The sequence below is a fragment of the Rutilus rutilus genome, assembly GCF_951802725.1.
Source record: "Rutilus rutilus genome assembly, chromosome: 8".
Classification (NCBI taxonomy): Eukaryota; Metazoa; Chordata; class Actinopteri; order Cypriniformes; family Leuciscidae; genus Rutilus; species Rutilus rutilus.
Genome location: NC_140222.1, coordinates 37,280,999 through 37,301,515, shown reverse-complemented (window position 1 = coordinate 37,301,515; position 20,517 = coordinate 37,280,999). Strand labels below are relative to the sequence as shown.

The 20,517-nt window shown below is 39.2% G+C and overlaps 1 protein-coding gene and 1 long non-coding RNA gene across 7 annotated transcripts in view; both read left to right on the top strand.

The window, feature by feature from the left end:
- Nucleotides 1-20,517, top strand: part of LOC311295362 (uncharacterized protein) — a 321,297-nt gene that overhangs the window by 126,936 nt on the left and 173,844 nt on the right. For 5 of the 6 annotated variants that reach the window (XR_014628311.1, XM_084416708.1, XM_084416705.1 and 2 more), the window contains 2 exons: nucleotides 3,205-3,304; nucleotides 3,578-4,358. Coding sequence is in view for 4 of the 6 variants with exons in the window: in XM_084416708.1 (XP_084272834.1) it covers nucleotides 3,205-3,303 (99 nt within the window). In the remaining 2 variants the exon portion in view is untranslated. Of the gene's footprint in view, nucleotides 1-3,204; nucleotides 3,305-3,577; nucleotides 4,359-20,517 lie in introns of those variants that run through there. The other variant, XR_014628310.1, reaches the window with a different exon arrangement.
- The window catches only part of LOC311295372, a 383,037-nt gene that overhangs the window by 328,058 nt on the left and 34,462 nt on the right, over nucleotides 1-20,517 (top strand). The window lies entirely within an intron of this gene.

The following is a 20,517-nucleotide window of genomic DNA, read 5'->3' as shown; positions in this document are numbered from 1 at the left end:
AAGAAGGAGGAGTAGGAAGAGCAAGGGCAAGAAGACAAGCAGTCTCAGATGAAATTCAAGCCACACTAGTTGCCCATGTCTTTATCAATGGTATGACTATGAGGGAAGCTGCGAGGGCTACGAGTAAGGCCAAATTTGAGTCGCTTCACCGTCGCCTCGAGAACCTTCAGGGAGGTGTGTGGTGGCAAACAATCACTGAATAAAAGACAAACATTTCCAATAGTCTTTGATGAGGTTTATTTTCTTGCAAGAAAAGGCCAGCAGTCGTACAGTCACACAGAGCGGCTGCAGAGTGTGACAGTGAAGGGAGGGCATCCTTTCTCCTTTATACTCTTGACTCCCAGAATGTTATCTTTCTAGGCATAGTTCGAATTACAGGGGGTACTGGGGGGTACTATACCCCCCAATGAAGACCCCAAAGGGACAGAAATATCAGTTTTGGGGGGGTCAGATAATTTTTCTGATATTGTGAAAAAATATAATTACAGTTACAATACAAGTCAACTCCTATTTTCACTGTAGGAACATTTTAATGTAAAGCGATTTCAGACACCCCTATTGTGGGCCGTACCATTTTTAACCACCGTGACTAGAAGCAACGGAGATAGAGAACGACTTCAACTTCTCAAGCAAGTGTCAACGTTAAATGACAAAACGCTAGTTTCATAAAGTATCATTCTTTTCAACATTCCTTATTTGTATATTCAAAAATATTTAAAAAATCGAATTTAATACAGTTATAATTTTTCAATGTAAATTATTTAATTTGATTGGTAACAGCCTGTCTAATTATTTTAATTGAATATATTTATCAAATTTAAGAATTTGAAATGAAAGATGGAGCATACATTTAATAAAATTAGGGGAAAATGCCCTTTATAAAGGTACAAAAAATTATTCTGAGTGTTTTCAAACAATGATGTAATTGACAATTTAAGCTTGAAGGGAGTAAAGCCTCTGTTTAGGCTATTAAGGAAATGTAATTTTGCCAAAAGAAGAACTTTTATTTTAAATAAATGTTCATTTTAAATCAGCCTACTTCAGTGTGATATGTTACCATATTATCATGCTTAACACTAAGAATTTGAATAATTGTAATATGATGATCAGATGCAGATATCTAAATCAAAGAATATAGGCGGTTTGTGGGTGGATTATTTATGACTCAAAGTGCACCAGATTAATGAATTTATCTTTAAAATGTACAAAATGTTCTTTTTGCATGCCCCCGGACCCCCCTAGAGATACCAAGCTCCACCAACAAAAAAATGTGGGAAACACATTAGGCTATATGATGATCTACAAAAAAATACACATTTACTTAGCTTATTATTAAAATATGTTATTATGATTTTACCACCTCCGCCTCATTTTGAGCCAGGAAAAACCCTGAAATAGGCAATAGGCTTCTTGTAAAGGTATTACTTTTACTAGTAATTAGAATGGTATTTCAGTGCACTTAACTTAAGTTTTGGGAGTTGATCAAAACAGTTCTCTTTTGGATATATAATAACAATGAGATATTCTGTAGCCTACTGATTATCAGTTTGTCGCATGTTTAGACTATGTGTGTTGCACAACACATGTTGCACTTGGCGATCACGGTGGGGATTGATATGGTAGTGGACCATGATGGTCATAGAAGAAGTGAAGGAGCAGTACCCCCCAATTATGGTGGGGTAATTCGCACTCTGTTTCTAGGCAAATGACTTTCTAGGCCAATGATGGTATTTCAACCATATGTGGAACATTCTTAGGCCCCGTCCACACTACTGCGTTTTCGTTTAAAAACGGAGACCTTTTGCTACGTTTGCACCTCCCGTCCACACTAAAACGACAAAAACGGAGACCCAAAACGGAGAAGTTTAGAAACGCTGCCGACCCGTTTTTCGTTTTGAATCTCCGGAGGGCGTTTTAGTGTGGACGGGTCAAAACGGAGGACTTTAGAAACGATGACGTAGTAGAGGCTCACGCTCAGCTCTATGATTGGGTGTCATCAGTCATGGCGTAGGCTATATCTTTTCTAGCAGCTGTTGTGCAAGTAAATTCTGCATTTTACAATGCTAACTGCCTACATGCGCCGGAGGCAAGCTATTATTCGAGCGATCTGTGACAATTCCCGGTAAAATAGTGACAATGTGACAATTCCCGTGTGCAACTGACAATTCCCGATAAAATAGTTTACGTTTGACAATTCCCGGTATCGACCGTGTACATGGAGCGTCGGTTTTGGGTTAACCCGGGAAGAACCAGCGCATGGTGGGATAATTTTATCAATGAAGTTGTGTTTACACCGGCTCGCGCATGCCCAGTGTGAATGGTCACGTGATCCGCGTTGTCAGTCGTTTTAATGTGGACGGAGATCAATTCTAATACGCAGCTAAAACGCTGGTGTGGACGGAGATCGTATTCGTTTTAATTCGTTTTAATTCTCCGTTTCTAAACGAAAACGCAGTAGTGTGGACGGGGCATCATATTGTCTCCTTGAGTGGAGGCCCTCCTGTCACGACCAACACTCTTTACCATCCCAATACACTTCCATATTAGAATAAGGTTTGCTTGTGCTCTTTTACTGCCATATGATGGTCACACACATCTTAAGTAAATATATTAAAAAAATTTTAGAGGAGAGTGTAAAAAGAGTAAAACAGGGAAAAAAATGGTTTTGTTTTTTTGTGTGTGTGTTGTACTGTATAGTACATGAATAAAAAATGTGCCAATGTATCCACTGGTTGTGTCTTTTGTGTTCATCATGTGAAAAGGTTTGTGAGGGGGGGGGGAACCACAAGCAACATAACTTACCAGTTTTGGAAATGTTGTTTTGAATTTATTGCACCAGTGTGTAAGACTATGTTGTAGTGTGTGTGATTTTGAGGGCTTGTGTGTCCTGTCTAAGGGCAAAGTTTGGTTTTTCAGCAAGAGTGAATGGTTTTGAGTGTAGAGCTTCATTTTGACCTGAATTTAGGATGTTTGGGGAATTGGGTGAGATGTTATGGATTTGTGTTTACAGTTTTGAGAATATGAGGTATAGTTTCAAGAAATGTGTTTAAGCAATCGAGAAAAACTGTAATAGATTATTGCAAAGTAAACCTGTTCAGACACATCTACTTCATGTCGGAGGTTTTATTTTATGATAATGATCACCTGGCTGTACATTATTCCTTACATAAATGGCCATTAATTGCTAATATCTTAATTTTTCAGTATGCTGAAATTGAATCATCCATGCCTCCCGGTGGAAGCAGGTCTCAGGACATGGATAAGGCCACCTACTCTCTTCTACAGCCAATAAAAACGCAATGATGTATGATATTTAATGATTTATAATATTCATAATTTGTAAATAAAAAAATATAAAGTTTAACATTTCTGTACTTCTATTTGTGGGATTTCATATATTTAAACACTTTATAATCACATATTCTGATTCATATCAAATGCACAGTAATGAACATGGAAATCTAGATCAGATTTGAAACAAAGTTTAACAAAATCTGTTGTCAGGTAGGCTACTCATACCTTTTTTTTTCTTTTTTTTTATATTGTTTTTTTGGCGATTTTCCTTTTATTGTGACAGGACAGTAGAGAGATGACAGGAAACGAGGTAGGAGAGAGACAGGGGATGGGATCGGGAAAGGTCCACGAGCCGGGACTCGAACTCGGGCCGCCTGAGCGCAAATGTCATGAGGCCATTGGCGCCGACATCATGTACTCATACTTGCATGAATGCAGACAGTTAGTAATGATCAGTTCTGAGATTATTTGACACACAATGTTTAAAGTTATGAAAAGTAGAATGAAAAAAATACTTACTGGTTGAACATAAAGTGCTGAAAGTAGTGGGCACTGGGGCTATTTTCCACAAGAGGAAATTGTCAAAACGACTATCTGTAAGTTATAAAGTTTTGAGTCCAACGGGAGTTTCCACGACTGGTGGTTTTAACCACGAGGTTGATCTGCACAAACGAGTATTTTGCATGCATGTTTTTTGTGTGTTACCTTGTTTGCTGCTTAATGAATTGTTTTATGTCTAAACGTGCAGTGTGGTCGATGCTGTACATGGAGTGAAAGATATAAACTGTTCTTGTCTTGTATGAAATGTTGCTGTTTTGAATGGAGATCTTGCTTTTACAGCGCTGGCTTGTTCAGACTAGCAGTGGAAGTTGCATGTAAACCACAATCTAACAGATTTTCTTGGGCCTGAAAGCAGCTTCTTAGCCCAGTTTCATGAAACTTGCAACAAATAATGCTTAATCTCACCACAGATCAGATGGCACACCTAAATATAAAATTCCTGCCTTGCATTGTTTTTCTCAAATGTTCTGCTACTTTTATGTTTCATAAAGATTTGACATGCAGCTGGTAATCACAGCTTTTACTTTTTTTCTTTCTTTGGGTTGTGTAATAATAGTTTATATGTTTTAACCTATTAAAACACCCACTTGTGCTCATCTCTTCTTTGTGGTTAACACGAACAGTGGTTTCTTGCTAACAAACTTTTCCGCTGTTTGGTCACTTGATCGACACAGCTCTAGTCATGGTTCACGACTGTGAGTTTATTTATATTTTGTTTATATATTAGTCATAGACCAGGGGTAGACGCAAAATCTAATTTTATGCATATGAGAACGAGGCTGTGAGAGATAGACATAAAATCTGTATCATGCATGCGCTGTAAAGTTCCAAGATCACATGCTGTTTTTAAAACTCAACTTTCAAATGTTTTATGTAATTTTTTTTTTTTTTTTTTGTCCACTGAATAGTCCTCTATATATATAAAAAAATTATATATATTTTTAAAGTAAGATTTGTGCATGAGTGTTTAAGGGGTCATGCGTCTTGTAGATAGCCTGGAAATCCAGACCTAAATCTGAAAGATTAATGGTCTGACGTCGACTAATGAAAATCGCCCAGCTCGAAGGGCGGCACCAAGCATGCATTTGAAAATCTCACTGCATGCAATTGGATAACACTACGACCAATTACAACAATAAACCCCATTCGCTTAGCTACCAGCGGAGCTAACTGGTAGATTAGACTCTTACCGTATCCGGTCGGCAAAACAGCAAAAATGTCCTTCTTGCAAAGGAACGATTCGAGCGGTGTCTTCTGTTCCTGTTTTAGATGAAAAGCCAAGTCTTACTCGTTCATTGTAGCGGCCAAAGCCGTTTCAAACAACTGGTCTTCATCCATAGCCATCTTGCAATGTTTACTAATGACTTCGATGTCGCAGCGCTGTCGTCATCTGTTTAGCTCGCCTCTGGCCCGCCTATATCAGATAACCCGATGTGATTGGTGCAGCTCAGATCGAGGGGCATATTTAATGAGCATCATTACTCGACACCAGAGTAACTCGCTGAGCAAATTCAACTTGTGCTCTCGCGAGAACTCTGGATTACCAGGGTATCTTGTAGACACATTTTTTTTATTATTATTCCTTCTGTGCAGTTATAAATGGAAGGTCTTATTGAAATTCACATTACATTTTAAAAAGCAGCCAAACAGAGTGTAGGAAACTAAAGTGGGCTGCCTACACAAAACCTGCATGGGCCCAAAGGTACAAAAGCCCACAAAGGGCCATCATGGGCTTAATGTGGGTAATCTGCTAATGTGGGCTCTTCACAGAGAGCCCATGGTTAGCCCAAAGCTGTGGGCCTGTTTAGGTTTGGTGTGGCTGGCCCCAGCCCACTGTGCACGCAAAAAGCCAGCATGTTTGCAGGGATCTATTCGTGTCCTACTTTAAAAAGCTCCTCAAACCGAACAAAAATTTCAGGAGTCAAGACCCCGATACACTTAAAGCGAAATCGAAGAACGAACTGGTGTTATGTCATTTAGAACAACATCAGGCCGAAACAAAGTTGGTTTTGGGAGTTCGAAACAGCTTTCCAAAGCTGGTAAACACATTTTACTTTTACTTTTCTTGTTCAGTTGTTGGCGGTTGAGGTCAGATGTCCGCGAGTGATAACATGAACACACTAGAGAGCTGATTTATAGAAGAAAATGTAGTTGACACTGTTTTTCATGTTTAATACGGTAAAGCTGCTTTATTTTAAGCAATCTATTGTATAAAGTGCTATATAAATAAACATGACGTGACTTTACTGGAGTGCCGTAGAGCTTGTGCAAATATAACCACGTTGCTTCTTATGCTTTATTAAAATCCTTGCTGTTTTCTCAATTTTGTTGTGTTTATTTTGATATTGAAAGGAAAGCAAGCAGAACATTTACATATTCATCTAAACACCGCTCTCAGCAGTGTTGGCGGCGTCAGATATTCGATAACAGTATATTGCTGCTCACGTATATCTTGAACTTCGTTTTACCCCTAGAAGAAGAACGAAATAGGACTGGAACAAGAAACAAGAAACTGGTTATCATAGCCTGTTAGCCCCTGTTGGTGGGTGATGTAACTAGACCATCTGAGTCCAAAGAGGAAAAAAAGCCATGAACAAAACAAAAAAAAGTAAAAGAAATACAATCCAGGCTAATTTTAATCCATGCTCATTTGCTTTGAGGATAAACATGTTTTGTGTCGACCACATGAGTGTTTAGTGCAGCAAATTACTGACTGCCAAAAACGTCATTAGCATTTATTTATATAATGGATGTATAGGCTACAGTTGAAGAAAAGATCAAATTAGTGTTATATTGAGTCACATTGCTTTCTGTTACAAGTATGAAGTATGAATTCAACTTAAAAAAAAAAAAAAAGGAAAGGCTATATATATATTGTGAACAGAATTAAACACTACACTTGTGGTCAGAGCAAGCCTGACTTAACTTCCTCTTGATGTGTGACCGTTTTAAAGCTATGAGGTGTAGTGTCATGTGAAAGTAACAAGACTAGGTCCTGCTGAAGTGTTTTAAGAGCCTGAAGATCATGTGCTTTGGAAATTAAAACTTTATGATGTTTAATGTCACAATAATGATCCACATTGTGTGTGTGTGTGTGTGTGTGTGTGTGTGTGTGTGTGTTTATGTGTGTGTGTGTGTGTGTTTATGTCGCAGACTTGCTTGTGATGTGAAGCTACAGAAACTTTAACAGATCAACTAACAGATTTGGGGTAAAATGTGACTTATAAACTGTGATCTTGATGTAAAGAAGTTAAAGGTTAACTTGTTAAAAACTACCAGATTATCTGGTTCTGACATTACGCACTTTCTCATCTACAACTCCTCATTACTACAATAATAGATTTAGACACAAATATTCAGTGCAAAGAAAGCAACGCCTGTTCACACTCTAAAAACTGCTGGGTTAAAAAATAACCCAACCTTAACCACACCGCTGGGCCACTATTGGACAGAACACGCGCTGGGTTGGTTTGACCCAAGTGCTGGGTTTTACCATTTAACCCATATTTCTGGGTCATTCATTTGACCCAACCAGTGGGTGAAATTAACCCTCTTGCTGGGTTAAGTCTTACTCATGTGCTGGGTTATTTCTTGTCTCATTGCCTTAATAAATTTAGTAACAAATATTTGTTATATTACGAATGTAAAATAATAATTATCTCTGTAATACAATAAAGCAGAGAGGCCACTGTATATGTGATTTCAATCTCATTTTTATTTTTATTTATTTTATACATTTCTTTAATACTTTTCTTTATCGAATACAAATGTTAATCAATGTCAAAGGTCTGACATGTCAAAAGCAGCTTCACAGTGATACTGTAACATGAAAATAATACAACAAAGTTTGTTTCTAGAAGAAAATTGCGTCATCGTCCACCTTAAGGCAAATCAATAATATTGTTGAATATTAAATGTCCCCAACTAAGCAAGCCAAAAGCCAAGGCGACAGTGGCAAGGAACAAAACCTCCATCAGTGACAGAACGGTGAAAAAAACCTTGGGAGAAGGCTCAGTCGTTCAGTTCTCCTCTGGCCATCGAGCGAACAGTGTTTGATTATGATTCAGGCAGCATTACAGGTCAGAGGTCAGATTGAATAAGAACATTCAGAATATTTATCCAGTTCCATCTAGTTGGAAGTCGGAGTCATCACACCGGTATGGAGACGAGTTTGTTGAGGATCAGTCGTGTCGATGAGGCCTTCACAGGGCTGATGAGGCTGGCACTTCAGGGATGCGTCATGGATGGGTCCAGGCGCAGGTCCACCTTCTGATCTGGATACGGCCCGGATCCGGCTGACTTCAGTAAACTTTAGAATAAACAGAAAGACAAACATTAGCATAGATGCCATTCTTCTTATTAAATATGAGTACATCAGGTGTTATAGGAAAGTGTCCCCGGTTCCAGCTGACCTATGCAGCCTAATAATCATTTAACTGATTTGAATAATAGAAATGTATAATGTTCTATATGAATGCCAGGTAAAAGAGATGCGTTTTAGTCTAGATTTAAACTGATAGAGTGTGTCTGCTTCCTGGACAATCACTTAGAGTGTTGCAATAAAACTGACATGCAAGTTAAGCTTTTTTTGTGGAAGTATCAATTTATTATTGAATATGCAATTAAAGTTATTGCAAACATTACCAAATGACCAAATGTGAAAAACAAAATGTGTATTCAGTATTTGCAAACTGAATTATAGTAATAGTAATAAAATAGTAATTTGGACAAATATTATCAACATTAAGGCATTAAAAGTAAAATATTACTGTGATAGTGTGAAATGTTGATAGTGTTAACATTAAAACTCACAAACCCACATAGCTGCTCGTTAATCTCCTGACTGGCAGCGCTGATGATCGCCTCGTTTAGATGTTACACAATAAAATGAAAGATGACATGCATGGTGATAGGGTAGGCTATCATGTAAGTTTACATTTTTTAAGTTTTAAATATTGACGGGTATAATTGTCTTCTCAAAACTGGCGCCTGTCCATTTATTTCTCCTTTCCTCAGTCGCTGTTTATAAAGATTGCAAGTCATACATGTACAAAAAAAACTAGGCTATATCAAACTCTTAAAAGCCTTTTTTTTTTTTTTTTTGCAGAAACGATGGTTCAAGACATTACAGAAGACACACGCTGGAACTTACCTCACTTAAAAACTTCTTCTGACGAGTATTTCTAAAACTACGCCAGCAGACTTTTCACTCACAACTCACTAGCTAGCTTACATTAGAGCTCATTTCCCGATGATTTTACGTGCGAGCCCTGTGAGGGAAACTGCGCATATGGATTTCATACAAAACGCTTTTCTCACTTTTAAATACGCAACGTCCACAATGAATAGGCCTACGATAATTATGACCACCGCTAGCGTAGCTAGCGAAAGCGGTCATATAGGGATTGTCAAAGGTTTTTTTTTTTTGTCTACTGAATTTTTCGTCAACGATACCAGGGACACCGAAACACCGGGGAACATGAAATTTGGTGGGCATGTAGCCCCACTAGACTTTTACGGAAAAATTTCGTTTGGTCCCCGGGGGCCACTCCCGTAGCTAGCGAAAGCGGTCATATAGGGATTGTCAAAGGTTTTTTTTTTTTTTTTTTTTCATCTACTGAATTTTTCGTCAATGATACCAGGGACACCGAAACACCGGGGAACATGAAATTTGGTGGGCATGTAGCCCCACTAGACTTTTACGGAAAAATTTCGTTTGGTCCCCGGGGGCCACTCCCGTAGCTAGCGAAAGCGGTCATATAGGGATTGTCAAAGATTTTTTTTTTTTTTTTTTTTGTCATCTACTGAATTTTTCGTCAACGATACCAGGGACACCGAAACACCGGGGAACATGAAATTTGGTGGGCATGTAGCCCCACTAGACTTTTACGGAAAAAATTCGTTTGGTCCCCGGGGGCCACTCCCGTAGCTAGCGAAAGCGGTCATATAGGGATTGTCAAAGATTTTTTTTTTTTTTTTTTTTGTCATCTACTGAATTTTTCGTCAACGATACCAGGGACACCGAAACACCGGGGAACATGAAATTTGGTGGGCATGTAGCCCCACTAGACTTTAACGGAAAAATTTCGTTTGGTCCCCGGGGGCCATTCCCCCCCCGCGCTGGGCCCCCCGTGAATTTTTCGTCAACGATACCAGGGACACCGAAACACCGGGGAACATGAAATTTGGTGGGCATGTAGCCCCACTAGACTTTTACGGAAAAATTTCGTTTGGTCCCCGGGGGCCACTCCCCCCCCGCGCTGGGCCCCCCCAAACCCAAAAAATGCAGTTTTTCCTAAATAACTACCTGAACTGTGGCACCGAGGATGAAGAAATTTTTATGGTATGTTGGTCTTAAGGGCCCACATCAACCTAGCCCATAATCACTCATTTGTGATTTGCGCCCCTCCCATAAAAAATGAAAATGCAATATTATTCTGCTTTAATCGCCCCTATCTTCAGTTGAGATGTTCAGAACTGTACCATATTTCATGTGTATGATTAACTTGACATCCTCGGGGGGTATGCTAAGTTTCGTAGAATTTCATCCATGGGGGGGTATAAAATAAATTCATTTATGTGCACATTTAGTGACTGTACACTCATCGGCCTTGTTACAACCCCTTGGCTCAAGGAGCAATAACATTAATGGGGAGGCCAAACACATAATCAAATTTGGAACATTTAATATTTAAATCAAGAAAACAGACATAACTACATTTAAAGTAAAAGAAAAAAATCTACAAACACAAAAACAACCACATCAAGCCTTGGACTGGAGAGAGTAAAAAATCAGCATGTCCACCAAGCAGCGAGACCAGCAGAGACCAAGCCCAATTGTTTCCACTCCTTCCGAGGGTGATAAAGCCAGCATCTTATAAACAGCATGATTAATCAACCAATTCTCCACACCTGCGACAAAACAATTAACCTGAAGACACAAAAAGTGTTACCCAGAGACACCTACTGGCAAAACAAAGCACCACAGCCCCTTGGATCATCACACCTCCCTCCCAAAGACAGAGGCCCTTATAAAAGGTACTCTGTAAACATAATACAAAAACACATACAAAACATAATCTAATTCACAAGATGAGATTTAATCAGATCTAAAAATCAAACAAAACTATTGGATCCACTTACCCTCTCTCACTCACCACCTACCCTTTATCAAATCCACCTCGCAATGCTCTCAGGCGCCTTGAGAACACAAATGAGGTGAAAGAAACAAAGACAAGAACCAACAATAGTTTTATAGATTACTCGTGAGCTTGTAACAAGGTATTTACTTTTCAACTTCATGCGGTATTAGACGCAAGACCAACGGCCTTTAGATCCACGGTTTTGAACTTATTTCTCAATATGGGGCATTCCTTTTTCCAATGACCCTTTTCCAAACAATACCTGCAACTCGAATCTGGATCTACTTTTCCAGTGTACTCGGATTTGTTCGGACTCATTCTCACTACATTTCCGCTACCATCTTCCTTTTTATAAAAAGAATCACCGGTGTTTTTATGAATTAGTACATATTCGTCCGCAAGAATGGCAGCCTCAGCAGCCGTTGTCACTTTATGTTCATTTACATACATAGCGACACGCTCTGGGATGATGTTTTTAAACTGCTCCAAAACTATTAGATTAGAAAGCTCTTCAAAGGTACTAACACACAATGATGTATGCCAACGATTAAAAAGACTTGCCAATTCCCTTGCCACTTCAACGTGTGTTTTACGCTCATCTTTACTCCAACCCCTAAACCGTCGCCGATACGCTTCAGGGACAAGTTCATAGGCTTTCAAAACAGCCTCTTTTACTACTTAATAGTTCTTTCGGTTTTCAGAAGAAAGGGAGATGAAGGCTTCCTGAGCTTTATTTTCAAAAACACTTTGTAGTAAGAGTGTACGTTCCGCATCGCTCCAGCCTCTATCCTCAGCCAAGCTTTCGAACAGAGAAAAAAACACATCTGGATCTCGATCATTGAATTCAGGTAAGAGTTTAATCACCTGTACTAGACCGGTCATTCGATTTCCACTCGCCCCTGCAATTGCCTGATCATTTAAGGAATCACCATTACCACCAGAAAGCTTTCCTTGTCCGATCAAATGTAACCGTTCTGCGTCCTGAGCTAATTTCATCTCCTCCATTCTTTGTTGCATTCTGAAAGTTTCAAATTTGCATTCTTGTTCTCGCTCTTGGCTTTTCGATTTCTGTAACTCAAGTTCTCTGTCCAATTCACGTTCTTTATTTTGTATCTTAAGGATTTCTAACTGTTGCTCATAGGTTAACCTTTTTGGATCTAACAACGCCTGAGGTGTAGTACCTTCAGGTATCACCTCCTCATCAGACTGTGACTCTGAAGTCAAAACCAACATCTCTCTTAATTTCTCCTCTACAGCCCCTCGCAGAGGTTTTACCTTAGTACTTTTTGTTAAAGCCAATTCAAACTCGAAATGTTCAGCTACTTTAAATAATTGCTCTTTTGAAAGACGCTCTAATTTACCCATCGTAGGAGCAACAATAAAATCCTGTAACAAATCCATTTTAATTTTACTTTGTTACTAAAAAGAACGTTTGAACAATAAAGTATGTAATACTCACCAAAGCCACCAGGTCACACTTCAACTGCCAGAAAAACTTGTTCAAGCCACCCCGTATCTAAATAATATACATACACAACTAATTATACTCAACCCTGGTCTTCGGCACGCCCACATGCAGCTCAACTGCTAACGATGGTGGTGTTGAGCGAAGGGTTGCTGGTTTAGGATGATACTGTCACTAAGGTTGCCAACTGTCCCGAATTAGGCGGGACGTCCCGTATTTTGGGCCTAATTTATTTGTCCCGTGCGTGACCTCCCGTGTCCCGTTTTTTGACAAGCTGATAAACCACTGACTGATACAACAGCAACAGCAGCAGTGCTGACCACGACACTTGAGAATGATCACCGACACCTGTCATCATCCAATCACAGCTTTTTTTAATCACTGTTTTGAGACAAATCATTGTTTGATTTGCGAACATCCTCTGCCGTCTGTTCGCTTCCGCTTCAAGCCGGACTCGTCTCGCGCTAACGGTAATTTCCTTTCACTGTCCACGTTTTGATTTCGGCTAATCAATTTTGGTGAATGCAAACAACGTGATTATTGTTCATGAGTCTAACATCCAGCCACGCAAGAAAACATGTAATCAACCTGAGGGAATAATATGCTCAAAAAACATTTCTGATTATTATTAATGTTTTAAAGCTTTTAGAAAGTACATAGAAAGCTTTTGTAACATTATCTTAACTGTCACTTTTGATTAATGTAATGCATCCTTGCTGAATAAAAGTAGGCAATTACTTTCTTTATTTTTTTTCCCAAAAAAGAATCTTACTAACCCCAAACTTTTGAACTGTAAGCCTAGTGTATAATGTTAAAAAAGCTTTCTATTTTAGATAAATGCTGTTATTTTGAACTATGGTTTGTTTGTAATGTGACTTTTTTCATGTATGACATTAAAATTATTTTTAGAATTAAATACATAAATAGGTTAAGCAATACAAATGTGTTTATGTCTGATAACCTTTTAAACACAAACTTAACTGCAGACACTGAAATGACGTACACTGTGTGATACAGTACAAATATTTTGAGTGTCCCTCATTTTCCTATAAATAACCACGATTGTCCCGCATTTTCCTTTTCTGAAGTTGGCAACCCTAACTGTCACACACACACATGCAGGAATACAAACAAACGCAAGCATGCACACACACTGACATCCACACGCACAGACACACACACGCGTACACACATGTACGCACGCATACATACACGCACAGACACACACACACACACACACAGACACACACATACACACAGACAGACATGCACATACTACTACTTTTTTTAGGTATATACATAAACACGCAATACAGCCAAATTGCTCCACGTCATTTATTTTTGTGGAAAGCCAGTGCAGGCCTGAGCGGCGGTCATATTTTGTACCGCCATGCGGTACATCTAGTTACATGATGAATTTAGAATTTAAACTGCATATTTCAAAAAGGCTCCATATATAGCTGGTTTAATTTCAACTAAGGATTTAACAATGCGCCATTTTGTCAAAAATTCTAACCGGCTAGCTGTGGCTATTTAAATGTTTCACAGAATAAATATGTTACCCCTCACACTTCCACATCAAAGACTGTATGTTGAACAGTGAAATTAGCTTGCTGCTACCACCACAACTTATTAAAAATATAGGTAGGCTAAACATTCATATTAATACCATAAAACACTGCCTGCTCCGAGTGGCTTGCTCCTCCAGTCAGAAGTGAAGAATCCAGAAAGTTCTGCAAAGAATGAAAAAAGTAACCAGTTGCTGGGTCAAAATAACCCAACCAGCGGTTTATTTGTGAATGACCCCCTTACAACTCATTTGACCCAGCATGAGCAACCCAATAATGTGTTTACAGTACCCCAAACAACCCAACTTTTTGACCCAGCACAATCAACCCAACAATTTGTTTACAGAAACAACCCAGCATTTTTTTGAGTGCATATATAATGTCACTGTTGATGATTTGCGACTTTATTACTGTGTGACCAAAGACGTTCCTCCAAAATACAGCAATGGCGGCAGACTGCACATCTTTGGTGAGTTCAGTGATCATGTTAATACACAACATCCTTTATAAATTATACATACTTGTATGTAAAAATGTATGTAATGTATTTACAAAAATGTATGTAAAACCCTTCAATGGTTGTGCTATATAAATAACTGTGACATGACTTTACTAAAGTGCCGTAGAGCTTGTGCAAATATAAACACGTTGCTTTTCTTATGCTTTATTAAAATGCTTGCTGTTTTTTAAATTGTGTTGTTTATTTTGATATTGAGAGAAGAGAACGCAGAACATTAACATATTCTTCTAAACACCGCTCTCAGCAGTGTTGGCAGGGCATCAGATGTTCAATAACAATATATTGCTGCTCACGTATATTTCAAACTTAACTTTACCCCTAAAAGAAGAACGAAATAGGACTTCACCGTGAGTCAAAAACAAAAAACTGGTTATCATAGCCTGTTAGCCCCTGTTGGTGGGTGATGTAACTAGACCATCTGACTCCAAAGAAAAAAAAAAAAAACATGAACAAAACTACAAAAAGTAAAAGAAATACAATCCAGGCTAATTTTAATCCATGCTCATTTGCTTTGAGGATAAACATGTTTTGTGTCGACCACAGTGTTTAGTGCAGCAAATTACTGACTGCCAAAAACGTCATTAGCATTTATTTATATAATGGATGTTTAGGCTACAGTTGAAGAAAATATCAAATTAGTGTTATATTGAGTCATATCGCTTTCTGTTACGAGTATGAATAAATTTCTTTCAAAAAATGAAAAGATTAGGCTATATACAGTGAGGAAAATAAGTATTTGAACACCCTGCTATTTTTCAAGTTCTCCCACTTGGAAATCATGGAGGGGTCTGAAATTGTCATCGTAGGTGCATGTCCACTGTGAGAGACATAATAAAAAATAAAAAAAAATCCAGAAATCACAATGTATGATTTTTTAACTATTTATTTGTATGATACAGCTGCAAATAAGTATTTGAACACCTGTCTATCAGCTAGAATTCTGACCCTCAAAGACCTGTTAGTCTGCCTTTAAAATGTCCACCTCCACTCCATTTATTATCCTAAATTAGATGCACCTGTTTGAGGTCGTTAGCTGCATAAAGACACCTGTCCACCCCTTACAATCAGTAAGAATCCAACTACTAACATGGCAAAGACCAAAGAGCTGTCCAAAGACACTAGAGACAAAATTGTACACCTCCACAAGGCTGGAAAGTGCTACGGGGAAATTGCCAAGCAGCTTGGTGAAAAAAGGTCCACTGTTGGAGCAATCATTAGAAAATGGAAGAAGCTAAACATGACTGTCAATCTCCCTCGGACTGGGGCTCCATGCAAGATCTCACCTCGTGGGGTCTCAATGATCCTAAGAAAGGTGAGAAATCAGCCCAGAACTACACAGGAGGAGCTGGTCAATGACCTGAAAAGAGCTGGGACCACCGTTTCCAAGGTTACTGTTGGTAATACACTAAGACATCATGGTTTGAAATCATGCATGGCACGGAAGGTTCCCCTGCTTAAACCAGCACATGTCAAGGCCCGTCTTAAGTTTGCCAATGACCATTTGGATGATCCAGAGGAGTCATGGGAGAAAGTCATGTGGTCAGATGAGACCAAAATTGAACTTTTTGGTCATAATTCCACTAAACGTGTTTGGAGGAAGAAGAATGATGAGTACCATCCTAAGAACACCATCCCTACTGTGAAGCATGGGGGTGGTAGCATCATGCTTTGGGGGTGTTTTTCTGCACATGGGACAGGGCGACTGCACTGTATTAAGGTGAGGATGACTGGGGCCATGTATTGCGAGATTTTGGGGAACAACCTCCTTCCCTCAGTTAGAGCATTGAAGATGGGTCGAGGCTGGGTCTTCCAACATGACAATGACCCGAAGCACACAGCCAGGATAACCAAGGAGTGGCTCTGTAAGAAGCATATCAAGGTTCTGGCGTGGCCTAGCCAGTCTCCAGACCTAAACCCAATAGAGAATCTTTGGAGGGAGCTCAAACTCCGTGTTTCTCAGCGACAGCCCAGAAACCTGACTGATCTAGAGAAGATCTGTGTGGAGGAGTGGGCCAAAATCCCTCCTGCAGTGTGTGCAAACCTGGTGAAAAACTACAGGAAACTTTGACCTCTGTAATTGCAAACAAAGGCTACTGTGCCAAATATTAACATTGATTTTCTCATGTGTTCAAATACTTATTTGCAGCTGTATCATACAAATAAATAGTTAAAAAATCATACATTGTGATTTCTGGATTTTTTTTTATTTTTTATTATGTCTCTCACAGTGGACATGCACCTACGATGACAATTTCAGACCCCTCCATGATTTCTAAGTGGGAGAACTTGCAAAATAGCAGGGTGTTCAAATACTTATTTTCCTCACTGTATATTGTGAACAGAATTAAACACTACACTTGTGGTCAGAGCAAGCCTGACGTTAACTTCCTCTTGATGTGTGACCGTTTTAAAGCTATGAGGTGTAGTGTCATGTGAAAGTAACAAGACTAGGTCCTGCTGAAGTGTTTTAAGAGCCTGAAGATCATGTGCTTTGGAAATTAATACTTTATGATGTTTAATGTCACAATAATGATCCACATTGTGTGTGTGTGTGTGTGTTTATGTCGCAGACTTGCTTATGATGTGAAGCTACAGAAACTTTAACAGATCAACTAACAGATTGTGACAGTAAAATGTGACTTATAAACTGTGATCTTGATGTAAAGAAGTTAAAGGTTAACTAGGTTATTACTAAAACTACCAGATTATCTGGTTCTGACATTACGCACTTTCTCATCTACAACTCCTCATTACTACAATAATAGATTTAGACACAAATATTCAGTGCAAAGAAAGCAACGCCTGTTCATATATAATGTCACTGTTGATGATTTGCGACTTTATTACTGTGTGACCAAAGACGTTCCTCCAAAATACAGCAATGGAGGCAGACTGCACATCTTTGGTGAGTTCAGTGATCATGTCATACACAACATCCTTTTATATACATTTTATAAAATGTATGTAAAACCTTTCAATGGTTGTGCAGCACTGAATATAGAGTATTATGCATCGTAGAACCGACTCCAGAGATCCAAAATCAGAATTGGACACAATGGACAACTCTTACCCTATAGTTGGTCTGTTGAATGGTGTTCTGATCATTGTGATGAGTTCCTTGATAGAATTGCATTTGTTACTCTTCTGTTAAAAAAGGAAGTGACTATTACAAATCTTTGTTCTTGGAAGGAAGAGAACCAGAGACAAACAATTTCAAAATGCAAACCTACAGCAACTTCAAGTTATGGATCTTGAACAACATAAAGGGATGGTTCGGAGTAAAATCAGTGATAGCCTATATTTACTCTTGAGGTTGACCAAGACAGCCGAGGTCACTGGGGGTCACTCCAGCCTGTCTCCTACGTGACCAATTCATCAAAATGGTCTCATGCTTGAGGCATCATATAAAAGTCCCCTTTTCCCTTTGTTCAAACTTGATCACTGGCCCTGCCTAAAGAGTTGCAAAACAACTTCTCTTCAACTTCTCCCTGACCGACCCTAGCGGAGACTGTGTCTGGGGGAAAAGACAGCAGAGGTCCAGAGACTAAAGACAAACTTGCAATACACATAAGCTGCCCCAACTGTATATAGTATTCTTTTGTGGTTTATGTGTCCCTGGGCTATATTAGCCTAGTTGTGATTCTTTAGTTATGTTGGGTAAACTTCAAATGCTGAAATCCAGGTTTATGTATGTATCACTGTTTTTAAGGTTTACAGACCCCATCTGTTTGGTATCAAAATAATCCTCATTTCATTCCATAATGAATGCTGTATAGTCTGTTATGATAAAATGCATCATAATATGTTTACCATCCTTTTGTGCAAATTCTCCAGACCAGCATAAACATGCTAATAGGGTGAAGATAGAACCAAGACTTCCTCCCGGTCATCTCTAATTGGCCTTTGTGCCAGAAATGGGTGTGACTGATAGGGCCTATCTCTAGAGTTCCTTATCTAGAACATCCTTGCTCGATCTCTTTTTAGACACTATGTTTCCTGACCTCCTCCGGCTATTTTGGGGGGGGCAGTGGGTCCCTTGATAGGACCATGGAGGCCGCGCCGCCATGGCCCCCTGAACTGTCTGGTCCACCCTGGCCGCCTGCACAGCCTGCTCTGCCCTGGCCGCCTACTCCGCCCTGGCCGCCTGCACACGGCCCAGGTCCGCCCATGCCTTGCCACGGCCCAAGTCCGCCCACGCCATGCCACGACCCAGGCCTGTCCCCCTGCACGGGCCTGGCCCACCATCACGTCAAGTCAAGTCAAGTCAAGTCATTTTCATTTATATAGCGCTTTTAACAATGTAGATTGTCTCAAAGCAGCTTTACAGAGATAAATGTATAATTTAACGTAAGATTGTTTTGGCTTTATAGCGGTTCTTTAATAAAGTTATTTTCCAGCTAAAGTTAGTTTTGATTGATTCGCTTCCGTCGCAACTATCATTTGTTTTTAAATTAGGGCCGCCAAGACGACACCATTCTCTCTACACAGACTTTAAACGCGAACCTGTGAGAAACGCTTATGGCGTTCACATGCGCATTAAGAACGGGTTCTATAGTTATGTGCGTTTGAATATATGTGTGCAGGTTTGGAATTCCCTACAAACCAAACCTAAACAAATTACTGGTGTTTCCTTATAGTTTTGATTCAGAATTTTATTTTATTTTATCAATTCGGGGTAGATACGCAAATTGAGTTTTCCCGACGACGCGTTATCTGTAGAGTGGGAAAGGGATCCTCCATAGGGAGAGACTAGTTGGCACTTCAGCACTGCGTTGACACCGGGTCCAGGCGAAGGTCCTTCATCAGATCTGGAAACGGCCTGGATCCGGCAGGCTGCGGGAAAACCTTGGGATAAACAAAGACACTAAAATTAGCGTAGATGCCATTCTTCTCATGATGTAACAAGTACATCAGGATCACTCCCCCAAGACCGCCACCACTCCACCACCCTCCTTGAACATTTTTTCTTTTGTTTGGGTGTTGGGAGCCACCCTTAGAGGGGGGGATCTGTCACGTTTTGGGTTTGTTCATGTCATGTTTCCATGTCTGTCATGTGATTCCTGTTTGTCATGTGATCTTGTCATTGGTTAATTGTCTGATCATTGTTCACAGGTGTCCCTTGTCTTGTCATTAGTCTGTGTATTTAAGCCCTCATGTTTGCCATGTGTCTTGGTCAAGTATTGTTTCCTGTAACCACTGTTGTGAGTCCTGTTCATGTCTTGATTTGAGTTTTCATGCCACGCCATGCTTTTGTTTCATGTTTAGTTTTGTTTATAATAAACTGCACTTGGGTTCTCATTTACACTTCAGTGGATAGCTTATTACAGTTGGATTCAACGTGGTCCATCCAGAAGAACCCTTCAGCACACTCCTAACAAAATAAAGAATCTCTGGACTTTATTGCAACCAAAGTCAATGCATGTATCTGTTTTGCAGCCAGTAGATGCATCTAAAAGTTGTGCTTTTTTTTTTTTTTTTTTTTTTTTATTATTTTTTTTTAGGTGACCCAGATTCATTGTTTATCATAGGCTGTGGTGGTTAACTGTTTGTAATCTTGTCATTCTCTTCTCTCTCTTTTTTTAAACTTTGTTTATACTGTATATAATCTTTGCTTAGTTTAGTTATGTAGCCTATACCCATAGTTTCATTTATTAGACCATTATATCCACGCTTTATTGTCTCTGTGTTTGCCGCTCACAAATAAAAGTCACTGAAACATTTTGGTTTTACCCTTCTAGTACATCAGCAAAATTCTTTCTTGGCCAGGAAGATAATTTATATCCTAGAATTGATCATTGATTATGCTGTCTGTTCGGTGGACGGACTGATTAAATAATTGTAATATTAATTCTGCAACAGTCAATTCTGAAACTAATCCAAATATTTATAATTATAATTCATTGTAATTATACATATTTGACTTTTGAGCTAATTTGCTACACTTTCATCTTAAGGCACTAGAAAAAA